The 14,524-nt window shown below is 38.6% G+C and overlaps 2 protein-coding genes across 4 annotated transcripts; both read right to left on the bottom strand.

Annotated features, from left to right (window-relative positions):
* Positions 1-949: 949 nt before the first annotated feature.
* On the bottom strand, positions 950-2,455 carry LOC137948150 (fasciclin-like arabinogalactan protein 8). Its single transcript, XM_068794117.1, has one exon. The coding sequence runs from the start codon at positions 2,399-2,401 to the stop codon at positions 1,115-1,117; it is 1,287 nt and encodes a 428-aa protein (XP_068650218.1). The 5' UTR covers positions 2,402-2,455; the 3' UTR covers positions 950-1,114.
* A 1,068-nt stretch (positions 2,456-3,523) lies between these two features.
* Positions 3,524-14,120, bottom strand: LOC137948257 (fumarate hydratase 1, mitochondrial). Of its 3 annotated transcripts, none has more exons than XM_068794272.1 (18): positions 13,349-14,120; positions 11,561-11,694; positions 10,078-10,195; positions 9,759-9,908; positions 9,261-9,371; positions 8,916-8,999; positions 7,882-7,980; positions 7,710-7,760; positions 7,575-7,624; positions 7,002-7,083; positions 6,370-6,464; positions 6,211-6,277; positions 6,048-6,098; positions 4,496-4,591; positions 4,291-4,389; positions 4,178-4,207; positions 4,011-4,076; positions 3,524-3,871 (listed from the first exon to the last, which is right to left on the bottom strand). In XM_068794272.1, the coding sequence occupies exons 2-18, from the start codon at positions 11,689-11,691 to the stop codon at positions 3,785-3,787; spliced, it is 1,467 nt and encodes a 488-aa protein (XP_068650373.1). In that variant the 5' UTR covers positions 11,692-11,694; positions 13,349-14,120; the 3' UTR covers positions 3,524-3,784. The 3 variants fall into 3 exon arrangements, with proteins under 3 accessions (XP_068650373.1, XP_068650372.1, XP_068650374.1); XM_068794271.1 differs by having other exon boundaries at positions 11,561-11,699; positions 13,349-14,119; XM_068794273.1 differs by lacking the exon at positions 13,349-14,120 and adding an exon at positions 12,803-13,295 and having other exon boundaries at positions 11,561-11,699.
* Between the last annotated feature and the right edge of the window lie 404 nt (positions 14,121-14,524).

Below are 14,524 nucleotides of genomic sequence, written 5' to 3'. Positions count from 1 at the left end.
TTTACCACTAGCCACACCTTTAAAATTCACATACACAAATTTGGTAGGAGCTTACTTAAGAGGGAGTATAGCCCAAAGACTGTCAAGTTCCTTTCCTCTCAGACTACCCATACCAAGAAGCTGCAAATACCTCTCCAAAATATTTAGAAATTTACTAGACAAAGCCAGCACTTTGAGATTTGCATAGAAAAATTTTAGAGAGAAAAATATGGTTTTATGATTGGATGCATTTGATGTAAGTATTAAGAACCTAAAGTAGCTCGATCCAGTCGTGGAAGGATTGACATCAACACCAGATGAAGAAAGGGTTATCTAACTGAGCTTCAGAACTCAAATTGAGGAAAAGAGTAATGAGGCAAATTGAAGCAATTGAAGTGAACCAGAAAAAGAGAAAAGGATTTGAGGAAGGCTTTTGACGATCATCTGGCTAAAACCCATTTTCCGTTTACCCAAAAGCTCAGTGCATTGCCCCAGAAAGGCAGACTAGATTAAATGCAGCAGCAGCACCACCACCACCACCAACGATCACCAACGCTGCCATGGGCCCATGGCATTAGAGTATTTTCGATATCAGTGCATTCCCCGTAGGCTTTATGAGAGACCCACTTCCAGGTAGTTGGTGCGGGAAATTTCCTGGGATCTATTCTGGGTAAAACCAACCACCACCGCCGCCGGCGAGAAGAGAAGATGAACAAAGAGAGATTGACAGAGAGAAAGGGAGAGGGCATTATTCGTTACCCTCTGCGCCTCTGCTGTACGTTAACCTGCTACGCCTGTTAGTGCCAGACACAGCGCTCTATGCACAATTCCACGGATTCCAAGCCGATAAATTAATTTACTCGTACATAAAACAATCAATCAATCCTTTTTCAACCAACACTCAATCAATCAATCTAACAATTTTCAAAACCGACACGCAGGAAAAGGGTATCCAAAGCATGATCCGTGATAACCCCAAAAAGAGCAAACAAAGTTTAATGGATTTCATGTCCTCTAACTACACCAATGACTCTCATTCCGGTAACACCTACATGAACAAAAACGAACCCTAAAAGGATTTCGTAGAAATTGAACAAGCACGACAATTAATCCGAAATGGAAGGCTACTCGTATCTTACAAGGAATACAAGGTGATCACCCAGGATCCGAAGACTACAAAGGATGTGATGAGAGTTCTGAACAACGTCGGCGTTATCGCATCACCACCGGCGGACGGGCTGGTCGATTGGTCCGCCGCTCCGCTTGGACCACTCGCCGGCGCTCCTGTCGGTGAAGACATTGGAGGAGCTGGAGGTGAAAGAGGTTCCGATGGCGAGGGAGCGGTTGCCGGTGTTGGGGACAGGGGGGCCACAGGGGTTGGTGACGGCGAAGCGGCTGGCTCACTCGCCGGTGCGGGAGCTGGAGCAGAGCCAGGCGCCATCCCGAAGAGCTCGGTAGGGAGGAGAATACTGTCTACGGTGAAGATGGCTAAGGGAGTGCTGTCGACCACCGTACCCGAGACCCTTGAGCTGCTGAGACCCGAGTGAAGGGTCACAGAATCACCAGCAGTAGTCGTTTTCAGCTCGAACTTGCCGGCGCCGCTGGACGCCAAGGTGGCTATCGGTCTCGTAGCAGTCTTCAATGTTCCAACCGGCGTATACTGGGGAACGGCGTGGTATTCCAGCAGCTGCACCACCTCGGCGCTGCTCAGCTTGCTCAGATCCGGCACTCCAGCCGCCTTGAACGCCTCGTCCGACGGCGCAAAGATGGTCAGCCCCTTGCTCATTTCATTCTGGTAAATCTTCAACACACCGGAGCTGACAATGAGCGCCGCAAACGTCTTGCATCCAGCCTTCTCGAGCTGCGCAGTAACGTTCACGTCGGACGACGGCGCCGTGGTAATCCCCGGAGCCATAATCGGCGCGCTGATCTCCAGCACGGAGATATTGTAAGGGATCTGCTTAACCGACTTAGTGTAAGTTGCATCGAGCTTAGACCCCGGAGCGCCGGAGGCGAAACCGACCTTCCCTCCCTTGAGATCGGTAATGTTGACAAAGCCAAGGTTACCATCCGCCCTACCAGTAGTCTGGTACAGAGTGGTAGAAAGTGTGGTACCCTTCGAGATGGCATGGAGCTTCTGCGTATCATAGTAATCGAGGAGGACAAGTAAGCTGAGTATATTCTTTACGACAGCAAGCGGCTGCTTGGCCGCGACAGCGGACATGGCGGCATTATTGAGAACAAGACAGGTGATGGTCTGCCGGCTATTGACCTCGTCATCGAGCTTCGTTTGCGTAAGATAACTGCTGTATTGGCTGTATTCCGGGAAAGGAGCCAACATCTCAGTAATGTTATGAGCTCGAGCGAAGGGGGTGAGGAAGGAGAAGAAGAGGCAAGAGAGGAAAAGCAGAGACGAAGCCATGGCGGAGTTTAGCAGCAGGTAAGGTGGCTCTGGTTCGAAGGGAAGGAGTGGCGGTCAGAATATTAAAAGGAGGAAGAACGTGGAACTAACCGTGGTTAACGAAACTCGCGTTAAAGGGTTCCATCCGTGGTTAAGCGGTTAGAATTTGCAGTCAAGAAGGGCAATTTTGGAAATAAAAAAGTGGTAATGGAATCGTGTCCACTCGCCACAAGCCCACGACTGGATATGGAGTTTTCCGTTGCTTGAAATTACTTTACTATCCTCAACTTTCCAGAATAATCAAACCGTTAGACTGCAACACGTGAATCGGCGACGGCAGTAATAACCCGCTCTGAGTCTAGTTACTGAACCGGTAAATTCCGGTCCTATTTGACTCATCCAAATCCGAATCAGAAAACCCTACCCCACCACGTGGCCAGTGGCAGTGGCGACCTTTCGGTACCGGATTTTATAATCGGAGCTTTCTTTTTTCCTTTATTAATTTCAATTTAAAAAAAAAAAAGGGGGCGGCTGAACCGGGTGTCGGCGCGCGTGATAGCGGCTCCAGGCTCTGAATTCTGAAACAGTAAAAAAGAGGTACCACAGAAAAAAGGTGGTCCTGCTTGTTCGCCCTCATTTGGCATTTCCACTTTAAGGAACAGAACAAAGCGTTGTTCTCGTGAATAGCTTTGCCCGTATCGTATCGCCGATATGTATCGGAGTTCTATATCGCCGATGTATATATCGGATGATAGGAGTCAAACTGCTGGACTTCCTTCGGTGCATTTCTCTGCCCTAAGATGCGGATTAGAGCCCTTTCCAAATAGAAAAAAAAGATGTTCAAAGATTTCTCTGTTCCCTCTTATATGAGAAAATAGAGGGTAGGAAATGACAAAATCCTCCACCACCTGTGCTTAAAGAAGGGGAATGAGGCTGCCCCTTTCTCCTTTCAATTCTCATGGGAGCTAGTTACATCTTGAAAGCTACCAACTTCGAGGAGTAGCTATCCACGTGTAATCAACATTCAAAAAAAACAAAATCAACATTGCTCATCCATGGTAGCTAATAGGCTGTTTTAGCCTATTAGAAATAAAATCGCGAAGAATCATAATATAAAAGAGAGAGAGAGAGAGAGAGTTCAGATTTTGACCTACAAAAAGACATTTTGGCTGTCCAAAGTTCAGATATAGCAGCAGGAAGAATCCATACAAAGCAGGTATTTCAAAGGTCTTCATGTCCAATGAGCTTTTGGTCATCCAAATGAAATCGTTTTGACAGTGGACTCCAGCAGAAGGATTTAGATTGAAAGAATGTGGCATTTTATTAGATTGAAGCACCGCACCAAAAAGGGTGAAAATGGAACTTCGAGGCCAAGAATGGTTCCATTATTGGATCATCTCCCTCTCAGTCAGAGGGACCAATCATCTTCTCAGGAACTACCAGTTCATCAAATTCTTCAGCTGTGAGCACGCCAAGGTTCAGTGCCGCTTCCTGAACACATTTTGACTCTTTCATGTTAAAAGAGGTTAAAAAATGATAATGAAGTGACCCTGATGCTAAAGAGAAGAGGTTTATGGAATATCTCATAATATGAATTGTCGATAGTCGATATATAAATATTAACACCTACCTTCAAAGTGCTTCCTTCCTTGTGCGCTTTCTTGGCCACAGCTGCAGCCTTGTCATAGCCAATTTTCTGGAGGCAAATATAAGGTCTAAATTAAGCATCTTGCAATGTAGTAAAAACTCTACAAAGGAAAATACAAAGAACAAGGTAAAAGTCTTAAGAAAACTTACAGGATTCAAGGATGTAACAAGCATGAGGGACTGCAAGGCAACATACTTATTAGTAAAGACAAAATTTTACATACTTAGCAGTAAAAAAAATGAACCTTATACTTGAAATTTACCTCATGCAATAACTTTGAAATCCTTTCTTTATTAGCCTTAATTCCTCTTACACAGTTTTTGTCAAAGGAAGCTGATGCATCTCCAAGCAATCTCACTGACTGTTAATAAGATTTTAGAAAAGGTTGATTAAGTACATTCCAGTAAAAAACGTCATAAAGAACACCCAGAAGTACAGGAAAAAGTTCCGTGAGGGAAAATGCATACCCGCAAAAGCCCACTGGCAATCATAGGCTTGAATACATTAAGCTCAAAATGACCATTGGACCCACCAATAGTGATGGCTACATGATTACCCATGACCTTCAATGTCACAAATAAGAGAATTAGATTAACATGCCAAGAGAATGATTTCTTCAAAGGCAGTGGAAATGTTTTACTAAACAATGCGAATTGCTTCCTGTAGCAGGTAACAGATGAATACCTTAACAAATGAAACAGCAGCATTGGAAAAACTCATACCAATAAGCTTTTGCAAGTCAGTGAGGAGGGTAGCATTAATTATTATCACATTTTTCTACTCATGAACCTAACTAGTGTCACGTACATAAAGCCTAGGATATATACTTATATAAAGAATGCAGCCTTAAAATATTTTATAATCAATTACCTCATTGCACCTCCAAAAAAAGAATCATATAAAGAACATATAAGATTGTCCAAAACCTAAAATCTCAAATATAAGAATCTACCTAGCTATTGTATTGTTTTAATACAATGCAGTAGGAACCAGACTGGTCATTCAACAGATGGGATGGCCAGGTCTAGCTTATTTGGATTCAACCAGGCTCAACTGGTAGTTTGTTTTTACTACCAGCTCCACAGGTAGTTGAATCAGTAATGATGCTATAAAGAAAAAGTAAGTTTCATAAAGGTTCTTATTTGAACTTCTATGCATTGTTACAACTTAGGATTCCATGATGTATAGTCAAAGTAGAAGAGGATTAAGGGGTGAGAAGAAACCAATGGAGAGAAGGAAGAGAAGGTTTAGGAGGAGAAGAAGGAGAGTGACGAATATGGAAGAGGAGAAAGAGGCTTGAGATTTAGGATTATGGACTTAGTCCAAACCCTTCCCCCTTAAGCTCTATTTATAACTGATAAAAATACAATATTACAATTATACCCTTCACCCTAGTAAGAGAGAAGAAGAGACATACAACATAAAATAATTACATCAATGACACCCTAATTACATTATATCTTCCAACACATATATTAGTTTTCCCTACTAAAACACAAGGTTTAGTGGGAGTTTAATGATACAGATTATGTTTTCTTTCAAGGGGTCACCACTTCAAGTTATACCTCCCCCTTATACAAGACAGATTATGTTTACTTTCAAGGGGTCACCACTTCCAAGTTACACCTTCCCCTTATACAAGACAGATTATGTTAACTTTCAAGGGGTCACCACTTCAAGTTACACCTCCCCCTTATACAAGACAGAAAAGTTTTGCACTCTATCAGTAAAATGTCCACCCCACCTGGTCAACTAGTTATCCAAGAAAAGTGGATCAGGCAGGCTAAGAACCAGAAAGAACCTGGTTCTGATAAATCGCAGCTCAACTAGTTGATCCTTTCTTACAGTGTTGGTTTAATTTGTTAGAGAGTAACAATCATAATATGGTTAAGAATATCACAGGGACAAGTTCGAGCAAAGGACTCCATCCGGCACATTTATTTAGCATGGTTCTAACAACCTACCAACCAGTTGTGCTGAACACACATTTCTTGGATAGAAATGTGAGAAACAAATTACCTGAGCACAAACCATAGTGAGGGCCTCACACTGAGTAGGATTAACCTTTCCCTGAAACCAAAAGGGGAAGGAAGGAAATCTCAGTTATGGACATTACTATAATCCAAAGCTGATTCACTCTTTTTAAAAAGAACTATATATGATTGAGATAAATAAGAATTACTGGCATGATGCTGCTGCCTGGCTCGTTTTCTGGTAAGATAAGTTCTCCAAGACCACAACGAGGTCCACTATATTTACATAATACAAACAAAAACCAAAATATTAAGTACCAAAAAAAAGTGTCAAAATCAACACAATTAAATAAACAAAACGACTATACCTTCCAAGCAGCCGTATATCATTAGCAATCTTCATGAGAGAAGCAGAAACTGTGTTTAATGCTCCACTGGTTTCAACAAATGCATCATGCGCTGCCTAATATACCATAATTGTTGAAAAGATTAGCAGTGGACAAAAATTAAATTGCACCAACAATGTCACATCCCTAATTATTCCCTAACATCCCTTCATCAACCTACAAGAGACTCGATTGCCATAATACAACATAACACCTGCAATGACAATTTCCTTCATAAATCATGTCTTGAGTGCAGCCAATCTCTTGGTACAATACAGCCAAATGAAATCTTAATCAATTAGATTGCATGTTTAGACACATTTAGCTCTATAATTTTCAGTCCAAATGTATCCCTTATGCATTACTGGGAATGAAATCACAAAACGGAGAGGCTTAAAGGAGTCCTTATCTCCTTGAGAGCTACTGCACTTTCTTTAACTTATTTCATAGTTTGGTAAATGTGAGAAAGTGCAGTACTAGCAGATACCAACAAAACTGGTATAGCCTGCATCCCCTATCAGTTAAACTAGTTCCTCTACAAATATATTCCCAAAGTTCCACATTGGAAATGTAAAGAAAGCTAAAGACAAAATAGATAGGTTTTGGAAATGTACCAATGCTTCAAATTTGTTTTCAGCAGTGACAAATGGCAGATTAGTTTCTTCGGCTACTGCAGCAGCAATTTTCACATCAAACCTGCAGGTGGATGCACAAAACTTATATTAATGAAATAAAATCCTTATGAATGAAAATTATAAAATACATTAAAATATCATTAATGAAATCGGGTTCAAGAGTAGGAAAACGTGTATACACAAACTAAGGGCGTAAACTACTGAATGACAGAACAAAAGAGAACCACAGTAAGGATCATGGATTAAAAACATAATAGGATGCAGAAGTTAAGATCAAGGTTTTGGATAAATGAAAGATGATCAATATTTAATAGATGAAAATAAAAGAGATAACAACACAGTTAAGATATAAACGAACTAAAGGGAGTACCAGTTAAATGACATTAAAAGAGAACTCGTTCATAGGTGAATGCATAATAGGATGCACAAGCTAGGCTCAAGATTTTTGGATATGTAAAAGATGATCAATGCTTAGTGAAGATAATGGAGACAATAACACAGTTACGACCAAGAAGTAGGAGAAAAATAAGATCAATACAAAATCAAACATACCCCTTTTTACAGTTTAATCCAGTTCCTACAGCAGTACCACCCTGTGCTAACTGATCAAAGGATACTTTCAGTTAGTATAAGAATGACCAGGTTATATTTTAATTTGTTTAAAACTACAGAAGTTCACACAGATACCTGGTACATTCGTGGTAGAGTATCCATCACTCTATTGATTCCATATTTCACCTGCAACAAGATTTTTTACATGTTCAGGGAGACTAGTATAAGTATGGCCACACCAGAAAGCCGGAGGGCTACCTTTTCCAATTCATGCATAATAATAAAAAAATTACCAAAAGTAACGTACTTGAGTAGTATAGCCACTAAATTCCTGCCCAAGAGTTAGAGGTGTTGCATCTTGAGTGTGGGTACGACCAATCTTAATGATGTCTTTAAACTCAATAGACTGGTATATCAGAGAATAAATAAAAATCAGAAACTGAAAATGTAAATGGATAAGTAAACAACATGTAATGCATCAAGTGTTTTCACGAGCATCAAGAACTGTACAAGGAAACTACTGATTGCAATTAACCAACCAATGGATCCACGCCAAAAGGTGCAACATTTAGGAAAGTAAATAGTATTGCAGAGCAAGTTTAGTCACAACAGCAAGGGAAATTATCCTCTTGCATGGGCCAAACAAGATTAAACCTGAGCAAGTAAATGAAAATACGGAATACAGTGATATGAATAAAAAGTATATTCTGAACTAACTGTTCTAAGTCTATCATAAACTAAGTTGAGGTACATTAGTCCTTTCGTTGCTTTGCCAAGAATAATTTATTGGTATTTCTATCAGCAAATAAAAGTCAAATGATGTCATAGGTGGTGAGTCCAGGGAAGTTTATTGTGGACCTTTTCTATACTACATTCTGTGTTTTGTACTACATGCAGTTCACCAACACTAATAGATGACCTGAGTGAAAAGTTATCAAATTGTACCACAATTTGAAAACATCAGGCATGTTCTCTCAGGTGCACATAAAGAGAGAGATGACAGATTTCCTAAAATTAGGAAATATAAAGGAGTTGTGAATTTCAAAGTGACTAATGACACATATTGACACAAAAGCACATACTGTATTCTGCCTTTGCTAACAGAGTTTCACCTACCTTACCAGTCAATAAAAAGATTGCAAGTATTCATTTAAAAAATATAAAAAGGAAAAACTTGGCCTAGATTTATAACACTAAACAGCATTGAACTCCCATGCAAAGTCCTCCACTATGACACCATATAATGACATGCTCATGTAAGAAACAAAGAATAACAAAGATTTTTTACCTTTACAATATTAGTAAACCACATACATAGAAAAAGATAGAGAACTATCAAACCTTCGAATGCAGGGAGGTGTGTAACTGTTTTAAGCTGGGAATAAACCTTGAATTTATTTCAACTCCTGCGGCAATGTGCATGACCTATACCGTGAACCAATAAAAGTGTTTGTTAGTTCCTTTCTCAAAAGAATTCCCACTTAAAGACATAGCGATAAAGAAACATCTAAACAAGACTTAGCGTCTCCCCCCCATCATTTTTAGAGTTTTCCCTCGTTTAGCTAGTATTTGCACAATGGTTTTGCCTAATCAATAGCCCCGATTCCAACATAATACTCTTGAATACAAATGACCAACTCTTAGCAAGCGCTACACTACAAGAAGAGAGAGGTATCTAGGGCTCACAGTTGGGAATGTGTCATTAGAAGATTGACCCCTATTGACATGGTCATTCGGGTGGACAAACTTTTCTCCACGCTTATGTCCCAAAATCTCAGCTGCCCTGTTTGCAATCACCTACAGAAACCAAAAAAAATGTACATAATGATTCTGGAAACAAATGAGCAAAAAAAAACAGAATTAGATATTCACCCTTTAGAGATGAGATGAAAGAATCACATTCAAAAATTCCACTTCATATAATAACAAAGAGTTCAAATGCAAAATGCTTTAAAACTGCTGCAATATTATACAGACTTTTCCTTGATAAAACTCTTCCAAAGCTTCAGAGATAACCGTGGTACACCAATCATACATAGGCCCAAACAGAAATCTCAACTAGTAATTTATTTTTTGACATAGATACAATGTACACACTAAGAATTGTTTTTCGCCTATTATCAAATACCTATACATGACAGTTAACAACAAAACAAATGCTAGAGACAATAAGTGTGAGCCAACCTCATTAGCATTCATGTTACTTTGCGTCCCACTGCCAGTCTGCCATATCACAAGTGGAAAATGATCATTCAATTTTCCTTCAGCAACTTCCTGGGCAGCTTGCATAATTGCTTTTCCAATTAATGGATCAAGACCATACTCCATATTAACCTGCACAACGAGACACATCATCACATACCACACATACAGAAAATTTATGGAAAAAAATTAAGAATAATATAGCAATAAAAAATTTTCATTGCAATGTATAGGAGGTTTTTATTGTGCCACTCCAATAGACTAACTACATAATATATAAATCACATCAATATGTATCAACCTTGGCAGCACACTTCTTTAAAATACCAAAGGAACGAATAATTGGTTCTGGCATCTGCTCACGCTCTCCACCAATATCAAAATTTTGCAATGACCTTTGAGTTTGAGCACCCCATAGCCTAAAAGCAGAAAAATAGAATTTGTAAGATAACTCTTACTTTACCACAATGATGAGAGAGTCATTCACATTGGGGAATGCCAATATATGAGCTTGACACAAGTATTCATGAACATATTGCCATAAACCATGTGGGAAATTGGGCAAACCAAAGGAAAAGAAAAAATGCAGATGCAAAATGCAATCAAGTTGTTGCAAACAAACAATTGATACACATACAAAAATTCAAACTAGTCAACTCCTCTTAAAGTTTCTATCATGGCCACCCATAGACGGCCACTAGGGGTGCACAATTCATACTTTCCTCATCATTAATAAATCACATACCAAATTAAAATATGCATCAAGCACGAGTAATTTTTGAGTAATCAATTAATGAATTTATGCATTCCAAAAATATCTAGACAATCAACAAGTGATTCCTGTACTAGGGTCTAGAAACAGATTTATATAGATTAATAAAAAATTAATTATTGAAGCTAAAAGTGAAGGTTTGAATGGAATAACCTACTAAATATACAGGAAAAAGTAAAGCAGATATTTTACAAACAGACATAGAAAAGTCCTTATCTTCGTGTATAAAGAAAGCCATCTTGGAAGTGACAGTAGTTTTCAACTTGATTATGTATTTGAAGAAATAAAAAGCATGTTTTCTGCTAAGACAGTATCACGGCAGCATGTAATCAGATCAGCCATCAGTCTCTCAGGTAAATTGGCCAAAGAGAAGGTCCCCCCTAAAGCCTTTTGCTGTCAGAGCTACCTTATCCTTGTAATATCTCATGGGGATATCCCCCTTGTTCTTGTACTTCTAGCTGTTCATTAATAAGAAATCCATCACTATTTTGAAAGAAGAAAGACTTCCAACTTGATAAAATACCCTGCTCTAGACTTCCTCAAAGTTTGTAGTAGATTATGTTTCCAAATTACTTGTTAAACAGCCCCTTTTATAGCAAGACTACGTTATTTACTAAAAATAATGAAATAAGGACCGGTGAAAAGTAACTATTTCATGTTAAAATCTCACGGAAAGAAAAAATTTAAATGGCAGTTGAGTAATGGTTCGTCCTGAATAAAAAAACAGAGGTTCAAAACAAAATTTCTGCCTTTTTTTCCTAGACAAAACCATTTTCGCAACATAATTTACTGCTGTGTAAATCATTAATATTGACACATGCTGACCATGAAACAAGATAATCCTACAATCCACTAAAATTGTCTTCACCCCCCACAACTAGCTGGGAATAAATAACTCCATGTTGAGAGGACCCATAATTCCAACAGAAGTTATTTTTGAAAAAAATAGAAATTCAAATATTAAAAATGATAAAAATAATTCAAGATACATCAAGCTAAATAGAATACAAACTTGTCAGTGGCCACTTGTATGGGTCCAAATGTATCCCTCTCTTCCCTAAAGGAAGTTGACATCCATCTCACTCCAGTTGTACGGAAGGTTGAGAAGCACGACAAGCGCCTGGAAGCAGCAAGCATCACCATTTTCTATCCTGACCAACAAAAACTCCATCCTTTAAAAAACAAGAAGAACAACACGAAGTAGAATAAGAAAATTCACTTGAAAAAATATAAAGAATTGACAATACCACTAAACATAAAATATGAATATGATCTAATAAAATAAATAAAAAATGCCATCTCACAGAAAGAAATTTAAGTTGTGTCTTGCAGCACAGAAAGTGGAGAGACAAGAAAATAAATGGGTTTTCTTTTCTCTTGTTTGGTAGATAAGGGGAACAGTTGCTCATGGAAAATGAAAAAGAAATAGGAAAAAACAAAAATAATTTAAAATTTTAAAAGTCAAATTAAGACCATGAAGACATCAATAGAAAGATTCTCATTTATAGATTCTTTTTAGGGTATCTCAAATTGTTCACTGCAACACGTTGAGAAGCCACTTTTGTCTCTATAGAAAAAATCCAACATAAGTCTTTAATAAAATCCTAAAATTATAATTATAATTATTATTATTATTTTAGGCTACTGGCCTCGGGTCACCCTCATTTTTCTACTTCTCTTAGCTTGCTAGTAAAATAAAAGAATCAAAATAAAAAATATTTTGCTTAAAATTAAATTTTCTCATGTCTCATTAATTTATTAATGGAATCTCAGCTTCCGAGGCCTTCTGTAAAATTGGACATTTGGAACTCCAATAGACATCAAATTTCCTGTCATCTGTATGCAAATTGTGCATATGTATCTATAGGAGGAGCAAATCAGGCAATAAAACATAGCTGAAGCTGAAGGCAGTGGAAGAAATGAAATGCCAGTTGCTTCAAAGCAATAGGAGTTCAATACAGGAAGAGCAATCAGGTAACAAAACATATCCGAAAGCTGAGAACAGTGGAAGAAAGGAAATTTCGGTCCCTCCAAGGCAAGAGGAGTTCCTTTCAGCTTGAATTAGTAACAGATACCAACTTGACCAAAAAAATAATAATACATAATAATGAAGCAAAAAAAGATCTTTCAGCAACAAATTTTCATTTTTCTCCACAAATCAGAATGACCAAATAAATCAACCAGGAAGCCATACAGAGTTCATCATAAGAAAATAGATAAGTAATGAAGAAGTGAAAGAGGAAACATATTTTACCTCAGGAAAAAGACAGAATAAATTGAAACGGACTCGAACAGACAACTAGGTAGCTGAATTGAAGGGAGAAATCGCTAGATATGGAATTCCTACAGCAGGAAAACAACTAGGTGTTTTCCGAAAGATGAAGATAATAGAAGAAGACGTTCGCACTAGACAAAGACAGACACAAAGAGAGAGTGAGAGAGTGAGAGAGAGAGGGACCCTGCAAGTCAATGAAGAGACACACGAAGTCTGGTGAAGGAAGCTCTTCGACAACGGTTCGAATGGGGAAATGATTGTCTTCCCCAACGATAAGGAACAGGATGAAGCAATGCACAGCAGAGGAGAAACAGCAGTGGGGGACCGACCGGAGGAAGATCAGGCTTGAGAAGAAGCGTTTTGATCTCCACCTGATTCTACTTTTCTCTCCATCAGTGAAGGAACTAGGGCTGCATCCATGAGAAAGATGCAGTCTAATAAAAATTTCTTTCTCATTCCGTGCTCCAAACAAGGCCTTAACTTTTGGAAACAGAGATTAGAAATATTTCTCCTTTCAAAACTTACCGAGCTTCAGATCTCTCTCACCCAGAAAATGTTGTCGTAAATCGTGATGGTTCTGTCTCTCACCCGGAAAATGTTGCCGTAAATCGTGATGATTTACAAAAGCAGACAACTGAGAATGGTCTCAAGGCCCTATAATAGTTTCACAATCTTCCGACTAAGCAGGCGCTTTAGGCGGCAGCTGCTCTCTTCCTGGAAATTTGGACTCCGGCTGCGCACGCTTTTCCTGACTCGCATCAGAGAATTCTTTGCATGGGTTATTGTATATCGGAGAGTGGTAATAGGTCAAAGTCCAAAACTAGCAAAAAAGGCGACTTTTTCACGTCAGGGGAATTGCAGATTTCGTCATATGCGGTTGCTGCTGTGAGAGCTGACTTGATCTACTTGAAACCGTTTGAGCAACCGAATGCATCTTCAATCTTCATCCCATCAGATGCAGTGATTTGGATTGGAGCTCTTCTTGGGAGTAGCAAATGAGTCTCCCCCATCAACTTGAGAATGCAACGAATTCAAGAAAGCAGAAATGATTTTGATTACTACCAGATTCAAACTGGTATATTTATAACTGAATGTAGTTGTTTCTAATGAATGGTCAACCTGTTTAATCGTTCTTCAGAAACGGGAAATCATTCTTCTTTGATGAGCTCATGGGTGAGGAACATTGGGCAGTCTGAAATTCAGATTTGCTCCGGAAAAACAATCTTGACAAAATGGATTTTCAGAGCCATGTTACAGAAAACAGAACAGGGCAAGGTTCAACAGTTTACTGTTCTTCTGCTATTTCTAAGGTTTGAAGTTTTTGTGCTTGCACCGTAATTCGTATCAACTGAATGCCATTCCCAAACTGAACCGAATTGGTAGCTTCGTAACTCAAATATTTCAAAACCTTTGATTCACTTATAGATTTGACATAAATGTGCTTGCAACTTATTTTTACAGCGAATATGATTGATCTATCATCCACTTAACAATATGATTAATCATCTTATAATGCATGATCGATCATCTTTTTATGGAGCATGATAGACCATACAAAACATTTTTATGTAAGAATTATAAAGCATGATTTATCATCGTCTTGGCATAATAAATCATATAGACATGATCGATCAACTAAATTTGTATAAGGGTTGTAAAGTGTTTGATTGATACCATAATTGATCATAATACCATAGAAAC

Source organism: Aristolochia californica, unplaced genomic scaffold, assembly GCF_029961685.1.
Source record: "Aristolochia californica isolate CCGP_79_NKW_82.1479 unplaced genomic scaffold, dmAriCali1.0.hap1 SCAF_13, whole genome shotgun sequence".
NCBI classification, from domain to species: domain Eukaryota; kingdom Viridiplantae; phylum Streptophyta; class Magnoliopsida; order Piperales; family Aristolochiaceae; genus Aristolochia; species Aristolochia californica.
This window is presented reverse-complemented; position numbering and strand designations above follow the sequence as displayed.